Below are 25,652 nucleotides of genomic sequence, written 5' to 3'. Positions count from 1 at the left end.
GAACAAATCAGATTTCGATTTAAAGGACTATAAATTAAAATCCACAGTAACAATTCACTCATCCTTCGCTCTTCGTTCGTGTTGACCAGAGAGGAGCCACCAGGATTTTTTCTCCCAATTACGAGCTAGCTGCTGTATTCACTTCTACAACTTCCTTCATATGGAAATCAGGGAATAAATTAGCAGGCATCCAGCTAAGAATGAGAAAGGGACAGATTGAAAGCATGAGGGAAGGGAATGACATGTGCAAAGCTAGACATCTGATCCCCTCTCTATAAATCTCATTTTTCTCTCAGGAAGAGGCAACAATACTCGTGGCTGTGCTGAGTCAGGGCGGCCTGCCGCACTAACCCACAACCTAGTGAGTCACAAAAAAGAGCCACCCCCACGAGGTCAGGTCACAGATCTGAATTTTAGGTGATGCTTTTTATTTACCCAAAAAAGCAATTTGAGGACAAAAGAAATATTGCTCCCCCCGTCTGGGCTTGCATGACAGTAACAAAGACAGTGCATAGTTACTTATAGCTTAATTACCGGGGGGGGGGGGGGGGGGGGGGGATTGCATCATCACACTTCTGCTGCACCCCCCCGATGCACCCCTGCTGCGGAACCCCCCCCCCCCATAAGTGGAGTAATGACAAAGGGCTGTACTGGGAGTAAGCATTGGGACAAAGGCCCAGAGCAGCTGGCTTCCCGTAGAGACTAGGAGCCACACAGCACAGGCAGATGGGTTGGCCGCACAGATGCACCCTCAAATTAGAAATCCAAAGGGGAGGGAGGTTGAAGACACTGAGGGGATGTGCACCCTTGCAAAAAAGTGGAATGAGACCCAAAAAACTGTAACTCAAGAGTTTTATCCACAAAGCAGAGCTGCATAAATGAGAACACAGAAAAACAGGCTCATTTACACAAAACTTAAACTTGTAATCCATTCATAACTGAGAAATAGCTTTTCCCATGTAGTCTTTTAGCAATGGCGTTAAGTGCAGAGATCAAATCTTTAATACCAATCCACTGCTCTGCAGTCTAGTCATACAATTTGCAAGAACAGACTTGTCCCACTTTTGAGACCTGCATTGCCAGCTGAGGCTATACTGAGATTTCCAGATGGACCTGCTTTGTCAGAAAAAAAAAATCATTTGAGAATAGTAAGGTCATAAAGACTTGAAATAGAAGTTAAAAGGAAAAAAAATTAAATAATTGAAGCTTAAATCTTTATGTTAGTTGTAGGTTCTAATAACTGTCTTTTCCCATTATGGTTATCTGTAAAACAGGTTTGGTGGCACAAATACATGTCAAAGTATCTTTAACATGCATACACACAAATCTTAACTAACAGAATTCCCCTTTCAGCGCCAGGCCCTCAAAGCATGGGCTGCTCTATGAAGAAAAGACTCACATTTGAAGGACTAGTTTGTCAGGGTTACAAGAAAATACGTGGGAAGATCTGAAAGTCTCAATTGAGGAAACTGCCTAGAGGTTTTCGCTGTACAGAAAGACCTCACTGAAAACTTTTTTTTTAATTCAGCAGTGAAAGTAGACTTTGTTCAGGAGACACACCATTACTGTACTGCAGCATGGCATGCAAAGGGAAGCTCAGTAGTACACAGACACAGAAAGAGGAGGACCCAGGAGGAGTGTGAACCGGTTCGAGCTCGCAGCCCACCTCCAGTACAAGCTTTGTATTGAATGAGGTGCTGAGAGGTGTTAAGCTGTGTGATGACAGGCCTAAGGATCCAGTCTCCAGTGCCAGGGCTAGCTCATATGACATGGCAGTGTAGTGGTGTACACTAATTACAGGTCCAGGGTAGATCTGTCAACAGCATTGCAGTGCTTATGTCACTCTATGTCAGGGCCTGCTACTTGGCCACTGCCTGACGCTGACAAACAAACACAAGCAAGCAGCAATTCACCACTATCAAACATAACAGCAGCCAAGAGGTTTGTGGGACATGCCAGGACATTGGACCTCTATTGCGCCTTAACTGACCTAATTATGACACAAGGTAAAAACAAACGGGAGGCATGTACCCTGCTAATTTGTTTACATCCAAAAACTCATCAACATGGAGGCAAGGATCAGGAGACCGTGTAGCTTGCATTGTGCTTGCGTGGCTTGTGTGAAACAACCCACTGTTAAACATTAATCCAAAGGTTTATAGTTCAACTTTATATTCATATTACTCAAAATATAATCAGGGAGCACTGAAATCATGTAGTATGATAAAGAATACGATTTTTTAAAAGTGGATGCAACCATGCTTACACATTCAGTTCACTCCATTTGCACACCTCAGCCCAGTCCAAAGGGCGCACAACACATAATAAACTCACCTTGTGCAGAGGGAGGACGAGGAATGCTCCGCCACCGCTGGCCTCAATAATTAGGGCGACAAACTTGGGGTTCACTGCACAAAAGGCGCTGTCCCACGTGACCCTCGAGACCCGGATATCATCGTAGCACTGGTCATTCTTCACCGCCTGGCCGAAGACGTGACGGAATTTGCTCTGCCGTACAACTCGTCTCATATCTGCAGAAAACAAAAAAAAAAAAGGCAGAGAGCACATTTATTTAAAGACACACTGTTGCCGTTGTGATGTTGAACCTATTCATTTCAGCAGAAGTTTGCACAAGCCGCAACTGCAATATGCACCAACACAAATGTAGAGTATGTGAACTAGTGAAAGCCTCGAGAGGGTGAGACACCCAACGAAAACGTTCAGCACATTTGTGATTACAGACTGAGAACATTAGAGATTTGATAAAAGTCTGAAGTTGTCGCTATGCACAGTCTCCTTGTATCTATTTGGTCCTCAGAAAGAGGAGTTTGTCACATGCATGTTTCAGATTGACAGATTTATCACCTTTTTTTAAATAATGTGAGGACGCTACAGTGAAATACAATGGTGTGATTTCATGGTTTCGCTAATGTCAGGTAAGCACTTCCAAAAAGGTACTGTGAAACAGAATGTGTTTCATGAGATTTTAAAGACTTCAAACTATTTCCAGTGGGTAGCTGTAACCCCTGTCGCGCCTCCTAAATCTTCCATTGTGCCAAACATTAAACATCTGACATACTAACAGCATGTATCTGTGGCACACTTTTAGAAAGAGCCACTTCTAAGAGGGAAAAATAGGACATACCCAATCCAAACAAAAACAGACTCTGTGGCTGGTTCAGCTAAAATCTTTACCAAGACAACAATCTGTTGGCAGACAAAGGCACTCTGGAAAACATGCTCATTCAAAAGCTTCAAGTTCCACAGCTCTGCCTACAATAACAAACCACTTCCAAAGATAATGGAAAGCCATCCAACTTCAGACAAACAACTGAATGAGGTCCAATCTTACCAAAACCTATAGATAGGCAAACACTCTTGGGTGGGTTTCGGACTCCTTTATTCTATTTTTTTAATATTCGACATGGGAACAGTTTCAAAGCCTGAATCACCACGACTAAAGCATGGCACAGGATGTGAGACATGTTTTGAAGGAGGTTTTCCACTGTGTGCAGAGAGAGAAAGAGAGACGGGGAGAGAGCAGGAGAGTGAACGAGCAAGGAGGAAAGAGTGACTATGAGCGAGAAACACTTGTGTGGCATGTTTCCGACAGGACAAGGATCACAACACAAGCAGGAAGTTCGTCCTGTTGAGCAGTGGGAGTGTCCGAACAGCCCTTATCTATTGTAAAACAAGTATAGAATGTCATTAACTAGTAGAATGAATAAGTTATTATAAACCTAAAGAGGCTAATTTGTTCAAAAATGGAATTACATTTTTAATCTCAAATTGTAATCTTGCTCAAAACAGGGAGGAGTCCTCCCTACATTTATCTGGTTCAGGAGTGCATTGGTGTAGGAAACTCAAACTTGATTAGTTCTGGAAAGAGCTGATCAACTACATTGAAGTCCTTCAAAGATAACCAAAGGTAATTATTCTGCAACTTCACAAAACCTTATATAATGAGCTATAATTACTTTTCATGTGTGTCAAAAATGGAGAAGGAAAAAATAAAAATAAAAAAATGGGGTGGGGTGGGGGGGTGTTTTTCCAGGAAGGCGATCGCAATCTGGGTCAACACTTTACAGGAAAAACTTGTGATAGGCAAGCCTTGTTTGCATACCTGTACAGCTTTGTTTGTCACATAGCTGCATGTCAGTAGAAACTGAAATCAGATGCCTCCCTGGAGGAAAATGTGCTGACGACACCAAAATATGAGGCAGATTTGCACGCTTTTATTTGCCCGTAGCTCTTTTAATTACAGGTGAATAATTTGATTATTATTTTAACGTTGTCCTTTTTTATGCATCTCTTCTAACAAATACAAGGAAACCCTTGACACATGAAAACACATATCACATGAAAGCCTACATGTGCCCTTGAACTCTCAACCAAGCGGTTTCTGTCATATTTCAGCCTGCTTAAAGATCAAAATGACTGGGTGTTCATCAGAAGTTAGTGAGGGTGGTTTGTGCCTATCCGACTACCCTGGAAAAACCCGGAAATCATTCATATGGTCGTCAAACCCCATCTGTATTGATATATACTGAGATGTCAAAACTTATCGTCAAGGGTACAGGGGAGGTCATCAAATGTTCTCTTTGTGGAGTTAAAGGAAATATTCTAAAGTCAAACTGACTGTACTTTATTCTGTGCAGAGAGATCAAAAACACATGAGTGGAAATAAACTGTGTGCACCATATGAATTAGACAAATCAGACGTGATGGCGTGACTGCTTGAGGTCAGGATATGGTATGAATATTGGAATGAACAAAGAGTGCACAGCAGGTGTTTAGAGAGGGCTTAAACTCACTTTTTTTTTTTTGCTTTTTTGTGGTGGCGGTGATGATTGAGCATGTACATGATCACAAAAATGAATTCATACTTGGGTTCCCTGCATAGAGGTTTTTTTTTTTTTTTGGGGGGGGGGGGGGGGGGTGTCAAAAGCATCGTTTTGGTGTGGTGAGTGACATGTTGCTTGTACTGTACAATTATGCTTACATGCATAACAAAAACTTAATATCCACTGTGAGCCTGAAAAAAAAAATCTTGTAATGTCATTTCATTTTAAATAAATTGCCCTCCATACAACATACTGGTGGGCAGCCTGCTTCTGCACAAATCAACGCAACGAAGAAAACCTCCACTGATGGGTACACAGCATGACTGAGCTCCATTTAGTGACACAGCCAAAACTAAAGCCTCATCCACATAAACAGCAATTTATCCATCAAATCTGCTTTATTTGCACCACCTCAGATGTGAGATTAGTTTCACTTGCTATTTGGCCAACAGTTATTTCCCTGTGATCACTACAGAATTACACATGCCATGGCCCGTGTTACACTGCAGCTAGTCTGTTCTTGTAAGTACAATCCTCACGACACACGCCAACAGTCCCTGCAATGTAGTCTAAAGGCCATTTTGGTATTCGCAGCTGTCAAGACGTGCAAGATTGTGATGGTTTTAACAGCCATTTCAATGACAGATCAGTACAGGGGCCCAAAGAGTCCCAGACTGTGCAGAGGGAGATGTTGCAACACAACCACACCAATCGGAAACTCCAAAACATGAGATGCAGCGGTGTCTTTGGAGTTTTACCTATGCTAACACTGTCAAGGTAAACCACTAAAGTTCAGGAATTACTTAAGCATTGCTGATACAAAGTGAAGCATTAGCTTAGGGCTGATTCTTCACCTTAAATGTAAACTGGTGGACGATTTAAGTGGAGTTTCTTTTGTTTGAAAACGCAAGCCTACCAATCAGGATAATCAGGTGCAGCTAAGTTTTGAAATACCAGAAGCCAGAGTCCTTGCCACACTGTCATCAGCAAATCAAGCAGCAGAAAAGCCCAGTATTACATTACTGATGTAATGCCCAGCTACTCAAAAGTGATGTAACTATTTTGAGAAAGAAGTGTTTACACTACAAATGCTTAATGAAACCAGACTGATCCACTGTTTTCTAGATTGGATATGCAACCTTAATCACGAGGGATGGACAGTGTACACGCTGCAGGTCCGAGCAGACTGGGTGGGGTGGCAGTTGATAATACAACACTGGGTCATGGTGAATAGGCCACGTTGTGTGGTAGTGACGTGTCCCAACAACATTTAATCAGGAAGACGGCACAGTTTCGAAAGAACTTTGAGCCTCCTATACTCACTGCAGACTAGAATTACATTTATTCCAGAAGTATTGCACTTGTATATAAAAAGCAAGACTCTCAGTAGTTTTTTACTACATTCTGACTCAAATTGAAATGCTCCAAACTCCAGACTTTCTCTAGTGATCAATTAATTAACAGTCAGTGGAAACAACTCTTCAGCTGGGAGCCATTAAACAACAGGAAAATAGGAGCAAAAGTGTAAGTCCATAATTAGAAGTGTGGCAGCCATTTGTGCTAGTTTGTTACAAGACAATGTGTGTGACAAATAAGTCGCATACTTCATGTACACGATTTATACATCAAGTCTGTTAATCACCAGTTATTTGTTATGTTTTCACTGCTATTATTCCTCTTCAGTTGTTTTTTTTTTGGGGGGGGGGGTTGGCATTTCTACTCAGTTGTTTTGTGTAATGTGTAAAGAGGTACGTATTCCAGTGTCTCGGATCTCACTGAAGGGAAATGTCACCAGGGCCAAGCTCAAGAGGAAGGACAGAAAAGCAGCAGTAGTGTCACAGCTGAACTGAAAAGAAAAAGTTATCCAGCCATGCCATTTATTAAAGCAGAAAATCTGTTATGTCAGGTCCGTTTAGAACGCCGTCATCTGCTTGGTTCTAAATACACATATAAAGCAACCATGACCACACCAGTTTTCCTCATTTGGTAGCGCACATGGTGCTGAATGTGTTCAAACTCAAAGATTGATCATCTTATTTGCTCAAACTGCAAAAGTTAACACAAAAACAGAGAAGAACTCTCAAATAACAGCTTCTAAATAGTTAAATTGATTACAGCTTCAAACTGCAGATATTTAGTGTTAAGTGGCTCTGGCATGTAAAATCAGCGGGGCCTGTGTGTTCAGGCAGTAAAGGCTTGGCACTGGACTGACAGCTTCAGTCATACGTTAGTGATACGGAGACACTCCCAGGAGAAATGCTGTGTGTATTCAATGATAGCCTCCTGAGAGTTACAGTTCACTGATTCAGCCCCAAGTCAAGAAAAAATAAATAAATAAAAATATTTTGGGCAAATAAGATGAAAGCAGACCCATGTACCTTATTGCCTCCTGAGCCAGCAGCACTGAGCCTGATGTGCAGAGACAGGAGGAGGGCCCACACCCCGAGGAAATTACCAACAGGAGTAGCACCAGTGTGACACAGATTTTAACATCCTTGTTTGTATTCCTCAACTGCACTCACATCTGACACTGTTAAGCAATTGAACAGTATTCCAGTCATGTGTAACCAGTATCAAACAACAGACAATACTACCTTTAGGAACAGCAGAGTTTCTAAAACCAAGGTTTTCCTTTGGGCCGGTGCTAGATTGGGCCCTCAGACTGAGGGTCACTCCACACTGCCGTGCTGGGCTATTTTGCTGTGCGGAAACCGATTTATCTTCTACATATATTCTGTCACTCATCAATGACGAGAGTGGGTGACCACTGGCCAAGGAAATATAAATGGCCCCCTTTAATTTGTGTTATAAAACAGTCATCCACTGTGGCAGCACCTCAGTGACAGGAGACATCTCATGCTGCCACAGTCAGTTATGTTCACACATTTCAGTTAAAACATAGGCCACCTCAATCTGTCAACACCCATTTGTATTCCAACCGGTTTCCCATTGACACAACTAACGTACAATGATATTACCAAACATAACTGCACCGTTGTAAAGACAGAGCTGCAGTAAAGAGTCTCTGTTATGGTGCTGAAACCCAAATATAACCTCTTGTGAATCAAATCAAAGCAACTCAAATCAAGAGTAAACAATATATATCAGTTAAAAATCCACTTCCAGGCTCTATATGTTTTTAATCACCGTTTTCAGGGTGCAAAACTGCACTTGCTGCTTTGTGTTTTAGAGTGTGCTCGCTGCTTGGTGAGTAAGATGTGACATAACATGAAAATCCCAGCCACAAATCAGGATGAGCTGATGTTGGAGAGGGAGGGGCAGCGGAATTAGAGCGGAATTACAGACAGAGCCTAAACGGTCACCAACCGTCATTATGGAAAACTGCTGTATACTATATACTCTTATTAGCTGCATATGAATTACATCAACCTACTTTCTTTTCCATCAGCATGTCAACAGTAGGGCTGGGCCATATCATACCATTCACGGTAATACCTTGATGGGGTTTTTTGCACTAATAAAGTTGGTGAGTTGTAAAGTATTTTGTCTAGTGTCAATTATATCGTCAGTTATATCGTTATCGCAAATTTTCAAATGTATATCATGATAAATATTTTTGGTCATATCGCCCTGCTCTAGTCAACAGATATAAAGAAGTTAAACTTTAACTACTTTTATTAGTTCTAAGATCATTTTAAATGAAGTTTAACACCAAACCAAGGACAGCAATATACATCAAAAATGAAAATATACTAATTTCATGTAAAGTTCTTAAATTACCAAATAGTGCCACCTTGTTAAACTCAGCCCAGGTCACTGCTAGCCATCCATGCAGGTTCACACTAATGACACACTAATATGGTGGTAATATAGAGAGGAAGGTGCATGGGATTGTATTTGTGGTTAAAGAGTATCATATTGTACCTTTAGTAACAGTCAGTATAGGACAGACATTTCTTTCTCACACTCAAATTCCCTCACACCACACACACACACACCCGCCAATGTCGCCTCATTGCTCTTCACACACTGGCTGCCTTTTGCCTTTTGTCACCAAGACCGCATGAGACGCCACCTAAATCCCCTTCCTGTAACCAAGGCCACGGACCACTATTGTAATCAGAGTCCAGCTACATTCCAGCAATTTTTGAAACAATGAGATAACGTGCCTAGTTCTTTTTCTCCCCCCACCTCTCTCCGACCCCAATCTGTGCTTTCATTCGTAAGCATAGAAAACACTACACAGATAGTGTTTTAAGGAAAGCAGCTGTATTCTTTTACAGTTTGTAGACAAAATGAGAAGGACTGAGTGATAAAACTCTAAAAATAAATAAATAATTATAAAATGGCTTTCCTTGATTCTGCATATTGACTGTAACTGTTGTACATTGACTTCAATGGAAAATCTATAGAACTCATTCCACCCACATTTTGACAGACTACAATCCGCACTAAAGCAGCCACACATTTGCTAATATTCGAGTGCAGCTGTGGACGCCAGCACATTAAGAGTGTGAGTGAGATAAAAGACCAAATGACTACAGATGATGACATTGATGAAAAGAAGGGTCAGAGGAATTATGTAGTGTTCAGATGTTTTAACCATTGTTAACCAATATTTGATCTGGCAAAACTTTACACTGGATGCTCTTCCTGACACAACCATTCCCATTTATCTAGGTTTGGGATTGGCACTAGGAATACAATGGCTTAATGCCCCTCCCAGCTGGAAGAAAGCCTGGAGAGGTGGAAGTATGCTTTGGAGAGAAGAGGAATTAAAGACCGCAAAAGCAAGACAGAACATGTGTGAATGAGAAGGAGTAGAAGTAGTGAAGACAGATGAGTTTAATCATCAAAAGCAATGGGGAATACACAAGAGGGATGAAGAAGAGAGTGCAGGTAGGGTGTAGACAAGTGTCAGGGGTGATTTGTGACAAAAGAATAGCAACAGGAGTGAAAGGAAAGGTTCACCAGATAATAGCAAGTTCAAAAATCAAAGCTGAGATGGTTTTGACATGTGCAGAGGACGGATGGTGGATAAATTGGAAAAAATATATTGAAGAGTTGCCAGGCAGGAGAAAGGAAGACCACAAAGAAGTCATGGTTTTAATGAAGGAGGACATGCAGAGGATTGGTGTAACAGAGGAAGATGATAGGCATGGTATGAGATCAATATGATGCTTGGTGGTGACTCCCTGAAGAAAGGAGCTAAAACCAGGAGGAGGAGACCGTTTAAGTGTGACAAAGGCTACTTTCACACTGCAGGCGAAAGTGCATCAAATCCGATTTTTTTGGACCCTATGCGACCCATATCCGATCATGGTATGACAGTGTGAACGGCACAAATACGATATTTTCAAACCCGATCTGGGTCACTTTCGTATGTGGTACTGAATCCGATACATATCCGATGTTTTAGAAAGGGACTGCTGTTTGAACGGTCATGTCGCATTAAATCCATCTTTTACATCACTGACGCAAGACAGATGCCAATTATCAGCGCCGGAGAAGACATCGCGAAAGCTTCCTGGCCATCCAGTGTAGATGTCAGTGATACTATTGGGAAGACAACGTTGGAGAAACGTGAACATTTTATTTGTACTTTATAATCTGCAGATTCTGACAGAAATCTGCAACTATCCTTTGAAGCACTGCTCCTCTAAAACAGCAATAAGGATAATTATTAGGTTAACTACATTATTATGTAAATAACTTAAAGCAAAAATTGGGAAACGTAAAGTCAGAAGTCTTTATATTAAGGGCCATCAGTCAAACAATACTGTTTGCTCTGGGTCTAAACCAGAGTGTTGTGTGTGACGTCTTCTTTTGCGCATGCGGGCCTCTTTGAGTGTTCACGCTAGAGCGCATTTGCTGTCGCATTTTATTTGTAGTGTGAACAAGCAGACCAAAAAAAAAAATTCGGATTTGATCAAAAAAATCGGAATTGAGCATTAACACCTGCAGTGTGAACGTAGCCAAAGAAGCAGAGCAGCTTGCACTGCATACTCTACCTTTTTTCCCCACAAAGGCATGTAAATACATGTAGACGCCAGTACAGGGAGTCAAAAATGTTGGATTTAAGTAACCAACCCTCGATGCCTACTATCTACTGGTCATAAACAATTCTCTCAGACAGCACATTCCCAGCTATCTGAACAGCTGTGCCATACTTCACTACCAAACCAGACTTGTGCTCTGAGCCATATATGAGCCTCACTGCCCACTTCACTGGAGCAGTACTGTTCTTGAATCTATTAAAAACAATTGAAAAAAATGAAATGATACAGAACCTTTTTGCTTTTTAAGATATTATTTTGTGTTATTTTGCTTGTGTTATTTTGCAAAACGTTTTTGAATTACCGCGACAAGATTTTTTCCCATATTGTTCAGCCATAGAAATATATTTAGATTTACGACCCAAGAGCAGCACAGAACTAATTACTAGCTGCGATCACATACCTCAGATCCTATGTTTAATATGTTTAAGAAAAAACTGACACTGGCTGTTTTCCAACTTCCTCGTTTCATAAGAGAAAAAAAAAAAAAAAAAAAAAAACAGACTCCTTAAAGCCAGACATAAGAAACAAATGTGTCAGAAAACGTCTGCGTGTTCAACATGAGACTGGCCATGCCTCAGAGTGCTCAAGCTTAGCCCTTCATCCAAACTCTTTATCACTTTCTGCTCTATAAGACTTTAAGGACTAAATCCCAAACTTCTTATCCTACTTAGAAGTCAAGGTTTAACAGGAAGCACTTTAAAGTCTTAGAAAATTACTCACAACAGGAAAAACCCTAGTTTGTGTTGGTGTTCGTGTGTAGGATTACATTTATCTGTGTGGACATTTTCCTTTTCCCATGAGACAATCTGCATGATAAGCCAAATGAAAAGCAGACAAAAAGTCAAAACCTGCTTATTCCTCAACTCAGAAAAGAAAATCTGCTCAATATTACCGCCTCAGTGTACAAAGCATATTCCTTGCCTCTTCCTGATTAGATACTTCCCCTCCCCCACTGACTAATGCACAAACCACCACTTCATTTCAACAGATGTTGTAAGTGGTGGTGGGAAAGACCAATGGATAAAACAGTATTATTAGTGTGACTGCACCTGCTTGAACTGCTCATCTACAGTTCATTACAAACGTAAAGAAGATGACTAACAAAAAGTGGACTGCGGATTTAACTTCATTCTTCAGCACAAGAAAAAAAATAAACTTTATGCCAAACATATCAGGACACAACAGAAAGGGTATTTAGATGCCAAACTGACTACTGGCTTGTTTTCATAACATGGTCTTTGTTATGGACGCAACTTGTCTGAGCAATGGGGACTAACGCAATTAGCAGCATAGATTTAGCCAGCTGTCCCTTTTCTTATCTACTAGTCCAGTCTAAACAAGCACGACTGCACTAAGCAGGTAGTTAATTACATGTATCTGTGCTCAGATTTAAAAAAAAAGAAATTTATTGATTATGTAGGAATTGAGATAACATCTTGCATAGACAGGACAGAGGCATGTAAGCGAATGGAGTCTTTGATGCAGAGGCCAAATCGATGACTCAATGTTTAGCTTCTTTCCACATGACACTGATGATGTCCAAGCATCTAACATACACATAAGGCCAAAGACTTGGACTAGTCCACCAACTAGAGGATTTGTTTTGCAAAGGGGGGGGGTACTCCAATAGGACCACACGGAGGACGCTGTGTTTGGTGCAGTGTTTTCATGATAAGATAAACTGCAAAAGAGGCCTGCAGTCCATAATCTAATCTAAAAACCAATCTGAAAATTTACTACATAACACTTTGTGGCATGTGCTGGTCCTTTGCTGGTCCTTGGCCAGGGACAGCTACCAGTAAGTCATACCACGGAAAATATATGCTTCCCATTTCAGTTTCATGATTTTCTTTCTACACCTTTGTGCAGTGCATGGATGCCACAGAAGATTAGATGAAATGGAAGCAATGGCTTTTTCTGTTTTTTGTATGACTTGTTGCATTTTAGCTTGTTTATTTTGGTCTTCCTGTGCTGAAAGTAGGTTTACCTACCCTAATGCAGGCACTAAAAAGACTCCACAAGTGGGATTTTAATAACTTTAACACTTCCTACTTTCTGCCCTCTGGACAAACAAAAAAAGAAGAACCGTGTAAAGGTTTCTTCAGTCCGAAAGTGCTTATTCTGTATTTCCCTGAAAAGCCACAACTACTTGTGAAAAAAGATGGAAAAAAATCCACCAGATGGGAAGTGCTTGATTTAAAGAAGTCAACACTAATTAAATAAATGTAACGGACATGCTGGATACCATATTACTTTCATGTAATTCGCAATATTTGAAATTCACTTGAAAGTTCACCACAGCCCACACGAGAGCGCCTTGCAGCAGCTGATAGGAACAAACACTCCCTCACATCTTATGCTCAGTTTCCCTCTGCTTCCTGACCCACTTCCTCTCTCAGCCCAGCCATAGGAAGGCAGGCTATCCACTTCTCAAGACCGTGTGCTGCAGCACAACAGGCAGAGGTTGATGTGTCTGGAATGGCAAACAAGTCTTAACACAGCTGTAGAGCTGTAGTAATGCTGACCTCAGGGTCGCTCTGTCAGCCTTCACCTGCTTTTGTGACCACAGCATGATTCGCACATGGGAAGAAGGGGGGACCCTCCTTCAACTGAGAGCTAATTACACATAGAAGCTGAGTAACCTAGTTAAAGACAGGGGCCAAGTATGTAAGTCATGCTGCCCTTTTGGCACACTAACCACAGTCATTACAATTCAAACTACCCTATTGTCATAAACAAGCAAATGAGCCAGTGGTGGCGCACAGACACAGCGATACACAAAAGAGTGTTTGGGAATTCATGCAGCCACTAGTGACTCTTTACAGAGACTACTTATGACTGCCAAATGGGAATAAAGGAGACAGCACTGAGTATTTAATTATCTCCATAAAACCTTCAGATTTGGAGTCAACAATTGTAATAAATCATTTCCAATGGTAGTATTGTTTTGATTGCTTTCAATCACTTTAAAAAAAAAACAAACAAAAAAAAAACAAAAACAAATCATCTCTAGTTCAGGCGTTTGCTTTTCTCTGTTCAGTGCACCTGTTTATTGAATATGTACTGGCCATATAATGAAGTCAAAAAGAAAGATCTTGGCTTGAGAAGCTGCATTTGTGAAACGCAGTTATGTTCCTGTCCACCCCCCACCCCACCCCCCAAAAAACACCCTCATTCATTAATGGCAACACCCATTTAATTACATCTGTGGTCCAGTTGTGGGCAGTTTAATTAAGATATTGAGGCAATAAACCGTTTTTGACTGCAAGCCAAACAACACTTGCATTTAATATACAGCTCTCCACGTATGATGAAGCAGAGGCGGTTTGGTGATGGTGGAAGAAGGGGGGACGCAGTAATCTATGCAACTGGGAGGTGCATCCACTTTCATGCTTTGACTCCTTCCCATTTCCCTTCCATAACACTGTGTTAGTGGGTCAGTTCTGAACCTAGCAGCATTTGTGTGAATACAATGGACTCGAAGAGGGTAATTTACTGTATGTGCGAATTAAAGACTTAACATTTGGATATTTTTTCGAGCCCATTGTTCAGTTTGAAAGAGACTACAATGACGCCAGCAGTGAATGCCAGGGGGCAGGGCGCGGTTGCACCTCGGCGTATGTGGGTCTACCGTTTGGGAGATAAGTTTTCCTGCCGCACTATGGCTAGCTACCCCACCCCGATCCATAACGTACAAACGGCACATTCCCTCCCTCTAAACCCAAGAGCCAAAGGAACAAAAATCATCTTTGTCTAGGGGCTAGAAAGTTTTTCAGCAATGTCAGTTAACTGCCGCTAACGGTTAGTGCTAGCTTTACCGAGAAAAAAAAATGTTCCCATTACACAGACTGTCCCGATTCATTTTAGCTAGCGCATGCACTTTCGTGTCTGGACTGCTGTAGTTGGGTGTAGGGGAAAAAACGAAGATCGCCGCAACCAATTTAAGAGAGCGAAGCAGAAAAACGAAATATTCTTAAATAATCTACATCATCTTTAACCTACCTTCTGAGAGGAAAATGCAAGTATCTCCGAAAGCTGAATGAAAAAGCACAAAACCCAACTCGTATCCCAACTGATTTCTCCTCCCTCTGCCGGAGCCGCTGCTGCGCTGACACGAGCCGCTCTCTCTGTGTGCTCTTTCCCCTCTCCGACACAGGCCCCGCCCCTCCGCTGCTTTGGCGAGCGCTGCGTGGATTACTTTCTTTGAAGGACACAGCTCACAGCCAATCACAAGCATAGACCTCACACCTCCTTTCTTCAGGTTCCCACTTACTGAAAATGACTCCTAAACTGTGTGTTTATGGCAGAGGTGTGGACTCGAGTCACATGACTTGGACTCGAGTCAGACTCGAGTCATTAATTTTATGACTTTAGACTTGACTTGAAAAAATGTTGTAAGACTTGTGACTTGACTTGGACTTTTACACCAATGACTTGGGACTTGAATTGGACTTGAACCGGTTTACTTGAAAAGACTTGATATTTTACCCCAAATATAAAATTTAACATGCATATTATATGGAGATTGAAAATGTGACGTCATTCACGGGTAGAACCGCAAAGGATTCTGGGAACTCGTGGCAAGCGGTACTAGCGCACGCAGGCTTTCAATTAAAATCAGTTATACAGCGATAAAAAGAAACACAAAAATGTCAAGAAGCTGTTGTATTATTAACTGCAATAGCCGGTCACATGACAGCCACGGGAAGCCGACGGGTAAAGAGATCGGTTGTTATCGGATTATGTCGTTGAAGAGAAATTGTTCAAACCATGTTTCCGAAGTAACAAAGAGGCGACTGGATTGCAGCCATTCAAAGATCAAATATAACGTCCTAGAACACTCCAGCTCACAGGTTAGTCTGCTCCAAGCATTTACACGAAGGTCAGTCTGCTGTTGTAGTTAATGCGTCATTTTTCTTAACATAATTGGTGATATAGGTTACAAGCAAGTCTGGCGCTGAACAGAAATTGTTGCGCTATGCTCCTTTATTTATTGTGCATAAATAGTAAATTGTCCTGACACAATATTGCGTTTCGCTTCTGTTATTATGGTACACTGACAAAAACACATACTTTTATTCACAGGATAAAACAGTTGTTTTGTATCACTAATTGTCCAGTACGATTACAGCATACAGTATTATTGTCACTGCTACATTTCTGTGATGCTACCAGAAATTATTTCCACTACTAATTAATTACCATTGAGCTCAAAGGTTATATTAATAAACGGTTAACGAATGTGTATTTATGACGACGATTTGTGAGACTGGTAAACTTATGATACCTACGATGGTCTTTCGTTCTACACGGTGCATTTCAAGGTCCTGCACCCATCCGTCGGTAAACTGTACCTGGGCTTGTTGCAGTGACCGGAAGTTACTAAACTTCATGAGTGTATGCACTCACTCCAAGAACCGTATAATTATAAATATGCATATAAATATGCTAAGATGAGATAGCTGACTTCATCTAACTAGCAAATGTTTTCCAGGCTACGTTGGTGATACAGTTTTTTTTAATGTGTATGATATTTTTGTCATGCGATTTTAAAGCTGGTCCTACAACCGCATCCAAGAATAACATGCAGCGTATCTCAGAACTGTGAAAATTATTCTAGGAGCTAGGTTTAATTGAGCTGCATTTTAAAGAGGTGCAATTTCACAATTTGTGTATATTTTCTAAGTTCACTATTTTGTATGTGTTGAGAAAAACACAGATTTTAAAATTACATGGTCTAATATTTACATTTAGCATATAACTGCAACATTCTTTTTTCGTTTGTTTTTTTTAAAGACTCGAAAGGACTTGAAATTCAAAGTTTCAGACTTGTGACTTGACTCGGACTTTTACACCAGTGACTTGAGACTCGACTCTGACTTGCCTGACATTACTTGAGACTTGACTTGAGACTTGAGGATAAAGACTTGAGACTTACTTGAGACTTGCAAAACAATGACTTGGTCCCACCTCTGGTTTATGGCAGCTTCATACCATTTTAATCTCTATTGCACGCCGTTATGTCCTCCTGTTATCCATTTACTACATACCGGTTATTATATACATATTTTTCTACAACCATATGTTAAGAAAAAGCACAATTTCACAACCCATTTAGATGAACTGCCAAATGCAACTCCTTCATGATCCAGGAGGATTTCATAATATGGCATGAGGCTGAGGCAAAAATAGCTGGATAGTCTGGCTTTATGCATGCACATCCAGTTGTAAGTGAGTGGGGGCAAGCTGGCTGATACTATTAGAAGGATACACACACACACACACACACACACACACACACACACACACACACACAAGGCATGTGGCTAAGTTGGCTAACAAAGTTGGATTAAATTTCTTAGGCTTTTTCCAACATCAATAAGCAAAAAGTGTGATTCAGGATGAAGCAACACCAATACCTGCTTAGTAGATACTGAAATTACATTTCACATCTCCATAAGAACACATGTAAAAGTACTGCAGAGGGTCATCAACACAGCCCAGAAGATCACTGGCTGCTCTCTGCCCAGCCTGGAGGTCACTGCAAACTCTCGGTACCTCAGCAGAGCTGGCAATATCATCAAGGACCACTCTCACCCCAGCAACCAACTGTTTGAACTATTACCGTCAGGCCGACGGTACAGGTCACATAAAACCAGGACAAACAGATTCAGGGATAGCTTCTTTCCCAGAGCTATCACCGTAGTAAATAAGCACAAAAACAATTGAACCTATTCCATACCGTCACTGTCATTATATTATGCTGCTATTCATACTGTCATTATATTAATGCTGCTATCCTGTATATATTGTACATACTATTGTTTGAGTACTTACGATTGGTTTTTTTTTGTACTTTTTATATTTTACATTTATATTTATTATTGAAACTTGCACCAAGGGAGTGGCACTCCAATTTCGTTGTACTCTGTACAATGACAATAAAGGCTATTCTATTCTATTCTATGTACCCCAAGTGTAAAACAGCACCACGAGATGGCGGTATTTTACAAATCCAGAGACACTAGAAAACAGCCGTGGTCTATCAGGCATCCTTTCCCAACATTTTAGGGCTCATATGCCAGAAAAACTTCAATAAACACGGACATTGATTCATTTTCCTGCTATCCTGGTACTCCCAGTTAATTTGACGCTGCAGTAAATGGAGTACTGCACAAAAGTCTTAGTCTTATTTTAGTTCTGTTTTTTTGCACAATACTCAGCTGAATCAGTTCCCAGTTCATTCTGCAACAAGAATGATGACCTCTAAAAAATTACCAGGGTAATAAGCAGTCCTGCAACAAATGATGGCTTTAAAAAAAAAAAGTGCACCCGTACACTAAAAAGAAGTGGTGCTGCTTCAAATGTAAGTACCAAATATTTCATTTCTGATTTATCCCGGATTTATCCCATATGCATGAAAAGCAATTTGCATTAATATTTAAAGATCTTTGATTTTAGGCTTAGATTTAGCCTCCTTACACTCTGCAAAGTACTATGTATGTTACAGTGTAGATTTCAAATTACTTACCTTTTCTCATTGATGGCTTCCTCTCGATGGGCTTCTCGGGGGTTTTCTGAGCAGAATCAAAAGCCGCCTTCATCTGTGCCACCTTCACGGACTGGTTCTGCTCATCCGACTTGAGTTCAGCTAGCTTTGGCCGCTCCTGGTGCTGCAGCTTTTCATGCAGCTGAACTGTCTCCTTTATGAGTTCAGAGACGGGCCTTGATCGGGGAGTGCCCAGGGACTTGTTTCTCTCTGAGATAGAGTCATCATCATAGTCTTTGCCAGGTTTTTTAGCAGTATCTTCTGGAATCTTGTTTTCTGTGTTAAGCATCATATGAGCATCCTTCCTCATGCTGACTGAGACTTGGTGGATTTCCTCTGAGGTAACCTTAACACCTGAACTCGAGACTGAGCCAGCATCTGCAGCTAGTGCAACAGTTTTCTTCAGGGACTCTTTTCTCCTGACCGACCGACTATCTGCCTTTTCAGAGTCAGATAACTGTGGGTTGCTTTTGCTCTCAGCATCACTTCTTATCTTCAAAGGAGGTCTGAGAGTACTGGTGTCTGTCTTTTGCCCATCATTCTTTGTAGGTGGAGACAGAGAGGAAGGTGCAGATTCCTCGCCACTCACTTCACTTTTTTCATGTGAAACAGCTGATTGTAAATCATCCGAGCCTACACCCTCAGAGAGGCCTATATCTGCCTTTATCTTCACATCCTGCTTGTTTGAAGCATCAGTTGAGTCTATGTCTTCAGCTCTGAAATCACATGATTTTGGGCATGAGCTCTCAAAACAAAGCAAATCTGAAGCTGCACTGTGAGTAGAGATTGCTTGTTTCACATCCAGGTCTTTACTGGTGTAATCTTTTGTTGCATACTCTGCTTTATGCTTATTGTGTATCCCATCTGCAGAGGAGGACAAAATCCCCTTTATATCACTTTCTGAAAGATCAATCCAATCACCAGGCGATGCTAATGCTGAACTGTCAAGGACCTCCTTTGCACTTACATCTACAGGAACATCTGAGGTGTCCTTGCAGTCAGTATGAACTTCTTTTATTTTAGAAAGGGATGGTGTTGCCTCCTTTTTATTCCTCTTAAGCAGCTTCTCCAAAATAGAGCTGGGTTCAGTGGAAACTGGATTCATGTCAGCTGTATCCACGTGTGAATAAGCCCTTGCCAACTCTCTTTGGTCATCGGTGGCAGCTTCATGTTTAGTTTTACTTTCTGCGCTCTCCTTTGAAGGTCTACAGTGAATGGTATCACTCACGTCTGATAAAGGCGCTCTCTGAAGGCTGTTTTTCAAAGGATGCTGGGGTTGAGGTGGGGGTTCTTTCCCCTCACTCAAGCGGCCCACTGTTCCCGCGCAAATCTTAATATCCTCATTCTCAACTTTATGCATCATAGTTTCATTCAGATCCTGAAAGTGCAGAGACTCACTTCCTGCATGAGCTCCACATCTGCTGCTCGTCTGCATCATAGATCCCCGTTCAGAGATGTGAAAAGAGCTTGCGTCCTCTGGGTTTTCACCTTGGTTCTCCTCATGTGGTAATGTTTCCTCTGCCGGATACTCCATCTTGATCTTTTTCTCACTCTTGATCTGACTGAACCGCTTACAAGCTCTTGCACTTTCCACAGTTTTCAAACTGCTCTTGCAGTCCTCGTCCGTCTCATGTGGGACCAGTGGAGCAGTCCTCCCTCCTCCTCCTCCTTCCTCCTCCTTTCCTGCAACCCCTCCCTGTCTCACCTCTCTTGCAGCAGCAGAACTCTCCCACACATTCATGTGCTCCTTACTAGAAGGTGTTGTTGGCTCCTGATCCTGAAACTCTGGCTTTACCCCGGAGTTACTGCCCTCGTCTTCACATAATGTTTCTCCCTTTATGACATCACCCGCATGACTGCCCACACATTCAGAGTCATGGCTGGGCTTCGCCTCCTCCGATCCTTCACTGAAACCTTGCTCTCCTCCTTCCACTTTGTCTAGATTCTGTCCCATGATGGTCTGTGGAGAAAGACACGATGTTAATCTCACAACAGTCGACCAAATCCTCCTTCAATCACACACTGAAAACTGAAATAAACAAAAACAGTGAAAACAGAGGAGGAAGTGAGCAGACACTGTGCAGCACATTGCAAACACTCATAGTCACACGGGCCATTTTCATGGAGGTGGTTAATTGCCCACCTTATTACTTTAACTGCAATAGTATAGTCCCTGTTGACTATTTAATGCACTTCCAATGTCTGGGCCAGCTTGACTTTAAGTCAAATTACATTTGCAACATTAAGCAGTGAGCTCTCCTGTGAATTTCCATACTTTGTTTTTCAATCGATCAGTAATCCAGTAAATGTATGAATCAGGGTTTTTTTTGTTTGTTTGTTGTTGTTTTTTTGAGCATCACAGATGATGAACTGTTACTTGCAGTCTGTCTCAAAAGAATTTAATTAGTTCACATTTCTTTAGCTGAATTTAGCAAAAGTGTTAAAGATTACATAGTTTTTCAGGCACTAAATAATATTTCTCAAAGACCTACTAGCTGAAAACTTGGCATATCTCAGCATGGTGTGCAATGTGTGCTTAAAAACATCTGAGGAAACAGCAGATGTGCAGTATCTAAGAGTCATGTCCTCAAAAAATAGAAAAAGAGTCCAGCCCTTTAGTTGATGCATCTACAAGTCATGGTACAACAGTGAGTGTCTACAGCTATCTGTAAGACACGGGCGGAGCTCTGCCATGGATTGCAGCTGCATTTCAGTCAGTGGTGCTGGACATCTTGTCAAAATTGATGAAATTAAGAACGCAAAAGTATCTTCGGATTTTGATTTTATTGCCAACAGCTTAATTTTTCCATCTTGACAGTTTTACTCGATAGAAGAAAGAAAAAAACAAAACAAAAAACACACATTGTGGAAAACTATCAGTCATGGATTGGTCTCCCCAGAGCCCTGACATCACCATTATTAAAGCATGTGAGATTATGTTGACAGAGAACGGAAGAAAAAGCAACAGACATCGAAAGAGGAGCTTCAGAGTTCAGGCCGTACTGAAGAATAAAGGTGGTCATAGCAGATATTGACTTTCAAGCTCAATACAACTGTACAAACACCGTTTTTTGCTTTTTATACTGTGCAGCTCTGCAGATGTTTCAATAAACTGCTCCACCTATTTCCAGTTTTCCCAGAAGAATACAAAGATGTGGTGGGTGGCTAGAGACTTCAGCACAGTGCTGCATGTTAAATTACAATTACGCTGAAGAGAAACCTTTCCATGAGTGTGTCTAATTGTTTAATGGGTTACTACCCACCAAACTGCAGCAGTAAGCAGAGAAAATGGTTAAATACAATGAACAATGATCTGGACACGGAGTCTGTTTCCTGTCTACGGCCTCATCACCCATCTGTGTGACAACATATGACTGCTCTTGTCTTATCATCTGACAGGCCTGCATGCTGGCCAGAGACATGTTGAAAGGGGCTAATGTTATCACAAAGCAATGGTGGCATAACTCTGTGGAGAAGCTGTGATAATGAAAGAGAGTGCAGATGTGCATGATAGCACACATAAAAGGCAGAAGGAGATGTGAGGACATCAAGTGAAAACAAGTGACACGTCTGCTTTCCTTCACGTCATGCGGCCTAGTCAGGTTGAAGCCAGTGTCGTAGCTCAGTAGAATTCACATTCACAGATTATCCTCCACCTACTCTCTCACTCATTGTAGGGAACCCCTTCCCTTAAGGCATTTCATCCATGCTAACAACAATTCGTGAATTATCCGGTCTCATCCCTCCTGAATGCCCAAAGCCCATCACTTGATCCCCATGTGCTCTGTTGCTCCAGCATACTCAGACATCCAGGAATTCAAAACCAGTGAGGCACAAACCAAAGTTTCAGCATGTGGAAAATACACAACTTACTGTTTCCCTAAGCTTTGATAAGCACAAGAGAGCAACAAGCCTAGCTTGCTGCTCCCAAAATACACTGGGCGTAATATTAAATATTACGCCCAGGAATATGTTGCAGCTGACACTTACCAGTTAGACGCTGTAGCCAAGTCGATCGCTCCTCGCTCAGGACTGACAGAGTGCTCTTTGTTGGTTGTTTGGTGATGATCGGTCCTCCCTCAAATAAACCAGCAACAGGAGCCTTATATTACATCCATGTGATGTCACAGCACATTTGACTAATAAGATCAGGGGGTGCTTGGACTTGTAGATTTATTTTTTGCTGTCTTGGAGATGTAAAATTAAATATCTCTAACACTGTTTGGACACACGGTTTATGAAGAACAGAAATAGTCGATCAGAAACAGAAATCATCAATCATCACTGGGGGAGGGCAGTCAGCAGCACAGTGTAATTGCAACAATGGATATGTATATTCAATGGCCACTTCATTAGGTATGCCTGTTCAGCGAAAACATCTAACCAGCAAATCACATGACTTGCAGACATGACATGCTGAAGTTTGAACTGAGCATCAGAATCAGGAAGAAAGGTGATTTAAGCGACTTTAGAGGTGATATTGTTGTTGGTGCCAGAGTTTCAAAAACTCAGTTGTCTGGTTCAAAATGCCTTGTTGATGTCAGAGGACACGGTAAATCAATTAACCACTGGTTGCAACCAAAGTATAACTTCAACCAGTGGAAGTCCACACCAGGTGTAACTCCTGCCAACTAAGAAGAGGAGACTGAGCCCTCGATTATTTTATGAGCACAGTGGATAACGTGTCATGTCACAAAGCTCAAACTGACTTCTTAAACATGACAGTGAGTTCACTGTACTCACATGGCCTTCACAGTCACCAGATCTTAATCCAATAGAGCACTTTGGGATGTGATGCAACAGGAGAGTCAATATGCACCAAAATCTCGGAGAAATGTTTCGAGCATTTTGTAGAATTAAGACAACCTGTGGGGGGAGGGGCCACCCTGGTGCTAGCATGGTGTCACTAATAAAGTGGCCAGTTTGTGTATATTTGAAAACAACAGCTTCAGTGGAAATGACAAATACAAGTAGATGAGAACAAAGACATAAGACACAAGGCAGACAAGCCCCACTAGCAAATATAGAAAATGACTTAGTTTGTTTTTGCTTCAATATGAATCTGTGTGATCAGGGTGAAACACAGGCCTACTGTAGGACACAGGTAGGACTGTTGCTATTTTACTCACTTCAACCCACTTGGAGGGTGATTACGTTTGCTAACTGTGTTAAAGTCCAACCAATTGAGGCTGTAGATTAAACGTGTAATGCTGTTGGGTTTTTAAACAATTTCCTTTTAGATTTAATTCCAAATCCTTGCATGTATTTTTCTTTAATTGTTTACCTTTTGTCCGTGTCTTCTGTGTTTCCTCGCGTCTTCCTCTGTTTGTCGTGTCTTAATTATGGCCGCTTCCCCTTTTAATTTGGTGATTGCTTTTCCTTGTGCGCTTATTTCCTCCTGCTTTCGAATACATTTCTTGAGTTTGGTTTAGTTTAGTTTTATTCCCCTCCTTCTGCTAGATAAAAAAAAAAAGTTGATTCGTGTTTTTATTTGTGTTAACATTTTTTATAATTTAAATAAATTAAAAAAAATATGTGTGTGTGTGTGTGTGTGTGTGTGTGTGGGGGGGGGGGGGGGGGGGGGGGGAGATCTGAACTTCCTCGGACTCTTACCCAAGTGTTACGAGCTTAGCATTTTTTTTACACCTCTGTCCAGCAGTTAAGAAAAGCAGGGTTGTTGTTTTTTTATGTTGTGTCTGGGATAAACCGTGAGCATTTGTATGCCCAGGGGAGTGGGATATTATCTGAAAACAGCTCTGGCCATTTCTTTTGTTTGCGCTTGGTTACTGGAGTAACGTCCCAAACAGGATGTGTCCTCAGATAATAAAACAAAAGTGGAGGTGCTGCAGCCAAGAATTCACCGGCAGACGAAGGGGAAGAGGGGCCCGTCCACACCCACCGGCCGCTTACTGAAAGCTACTGTGCCGACAGACAGGCAGCCAGTGTTCTTATAAGCCGGTGTGTTTGAGTTTATAAAGGTCACTTTGAATCTAATCTCTAAAAAAAACAACAACAATCTGTTACTAGTTTAGCGCGATGTTTAACTCGAAGCAGGCTTTTTTTTTTTTTAGCAGATTAATGCGCCTGTTTACAACTGTTTAACAGGTTACATCAGGGGACTAGTCATTCATTTCACATCCGTTGACAAACTAGTCCAAGTAGAAATGGGTTTTATTCACACACATACATACACACACACACGATATAAAACTGCAGCTTAGCCACCTCACTTCCTCATCACACGCTATTCTGTGCACAAGAGCAGCATTCATACACACGGTCACGCAGGCCTGCAGAAACAGGAGTCTGTAAGTTAACTCATGCACTGATGTCATGCAAACACTGACGGGAAGCCAGATGTTATATAACCTGGCTGTTAGAAAATATTTCCTCTGCCAAAGCGTACAGATGAGGACACAATCATGATGTAATGTCAGGGCGCACACTCCATCACAGTGGATTCGTGTATTTCGTTATTATGTCTGAATATCTGTGCCGGACAGTTCGAACATTCATGAAGATTATTCTAGCTGTTTGTGTTCACCAAAACATTTCAAAGACTAAAACCTTTTATTTATTACAAGTTCAAAAACTTATTTTTCCATTTGCCATCCATCCACATTGTTTGTAATTTGAACATGGAAAAAAAAAATAGAGATACTGACTGGGCACGACAGAGAAAAAATGAGTTGTAAAAATGCAAGGAAACGGAAATAATCGCAAAACAATAAAATACAAAAGAAAAAAAAAACATTTTGGTTTTTAAATGCAAAAGATCGTGGAATAAAAACTTATTCCACAGGTACGTGTTGTTTTGAATCTGTAAATTAAGTTGGATTAAGTTACCCAGTCAGGGTTACCATAGCTGATAATCATGTATATTATGGCTCAAAATGTTATATTTTTCCTCCAAGGAACCACTTTGCTGTATTGTTTTGAAAGTGGTCTTGAGAACAACTTGGTGAAAAAATGATTTTCAATTGTATTTTTGGCAGTTTATTACTAGCAGCTTGTCACAAAAACAGCAAATTTGTTCCCACTTTAGTTGAATCTATGAAAAATGTCAGACACATAGACAAGTCTTTTCACACAAAGACGACTTGGTATGATAAGAAAGGTGTTCATACCAAGTATTAACTTTAAAGCTGGTTAGAATTATTCAAACTCCATTTTTGCTTTATAGACTGTATTTCCATGTGTGTTATTTTGTATTGTTGTTGTATGTTATTTTTCCATTTA

General features: G+C 41.2%; 1 protein-coding gene across 2 annotated transcripts in view; it reads right to left on the bottom strand.

The window, feature by feature from the left end:
- The window catches only part of LOC146562536 (coronin-1C-A), a 40,961-nt gene extending 17,207 nt beyond the window's left edge, over positions 1-23,754 (bottom strand). The window contains exons 1-4 of one of the 2 annotated variants that reach the window (XM_085294355.1): positions 23,698-23,754; positions 22,404-22,491; positions 18,396-20,373; positions 2,335-2,531 (exon numbers count right to left, since the gene is read on the bottom strand). In XM_085294355.1, coding sequence (XP_085150481.1) covers positions 2,335-2,531; positions 18,396-20,367 — 2,169 coding nt within the window. In that variant the 5' untranslated portion in view covers positions 20,368-20,373; positions 22,404-22,491; positions 23,698-23,754. Of the gene's footprint in view, positions 1-2,334; positions 2,532-14,866; positions 15,002-18,395; positions 20,374-22,403; positions 22,492-23,697 lie in introns of those variants that run through there. The other variant, XM_085294356.1, reaches the window with a different exon arrangement.
- Between the last annotated feature and the right edge of the window lie 1,898 nt (positions 23,755-25,652).

This window comes from Mchenga conophoros, linkage group LG12 (genome assembly GCF_057382185.1).
Source record: "Mchenga conophoros isolate Kocher_MC1m ecotype Shallow Benthic linkage group LG12, M_conophoros_male_GT1.1, whole genome shotgun sequence".
NCBI classification, from domain to species: domain Eukaryota; kingdom Metazoa; phylum Chordata; class Actinopteri; order Cichliformes; family Cichlidae; genus Mchenga; species Mchenga conophoros.
This window is presented reverse-complemented; position numbering and strand designations above follow the sequence as displayed.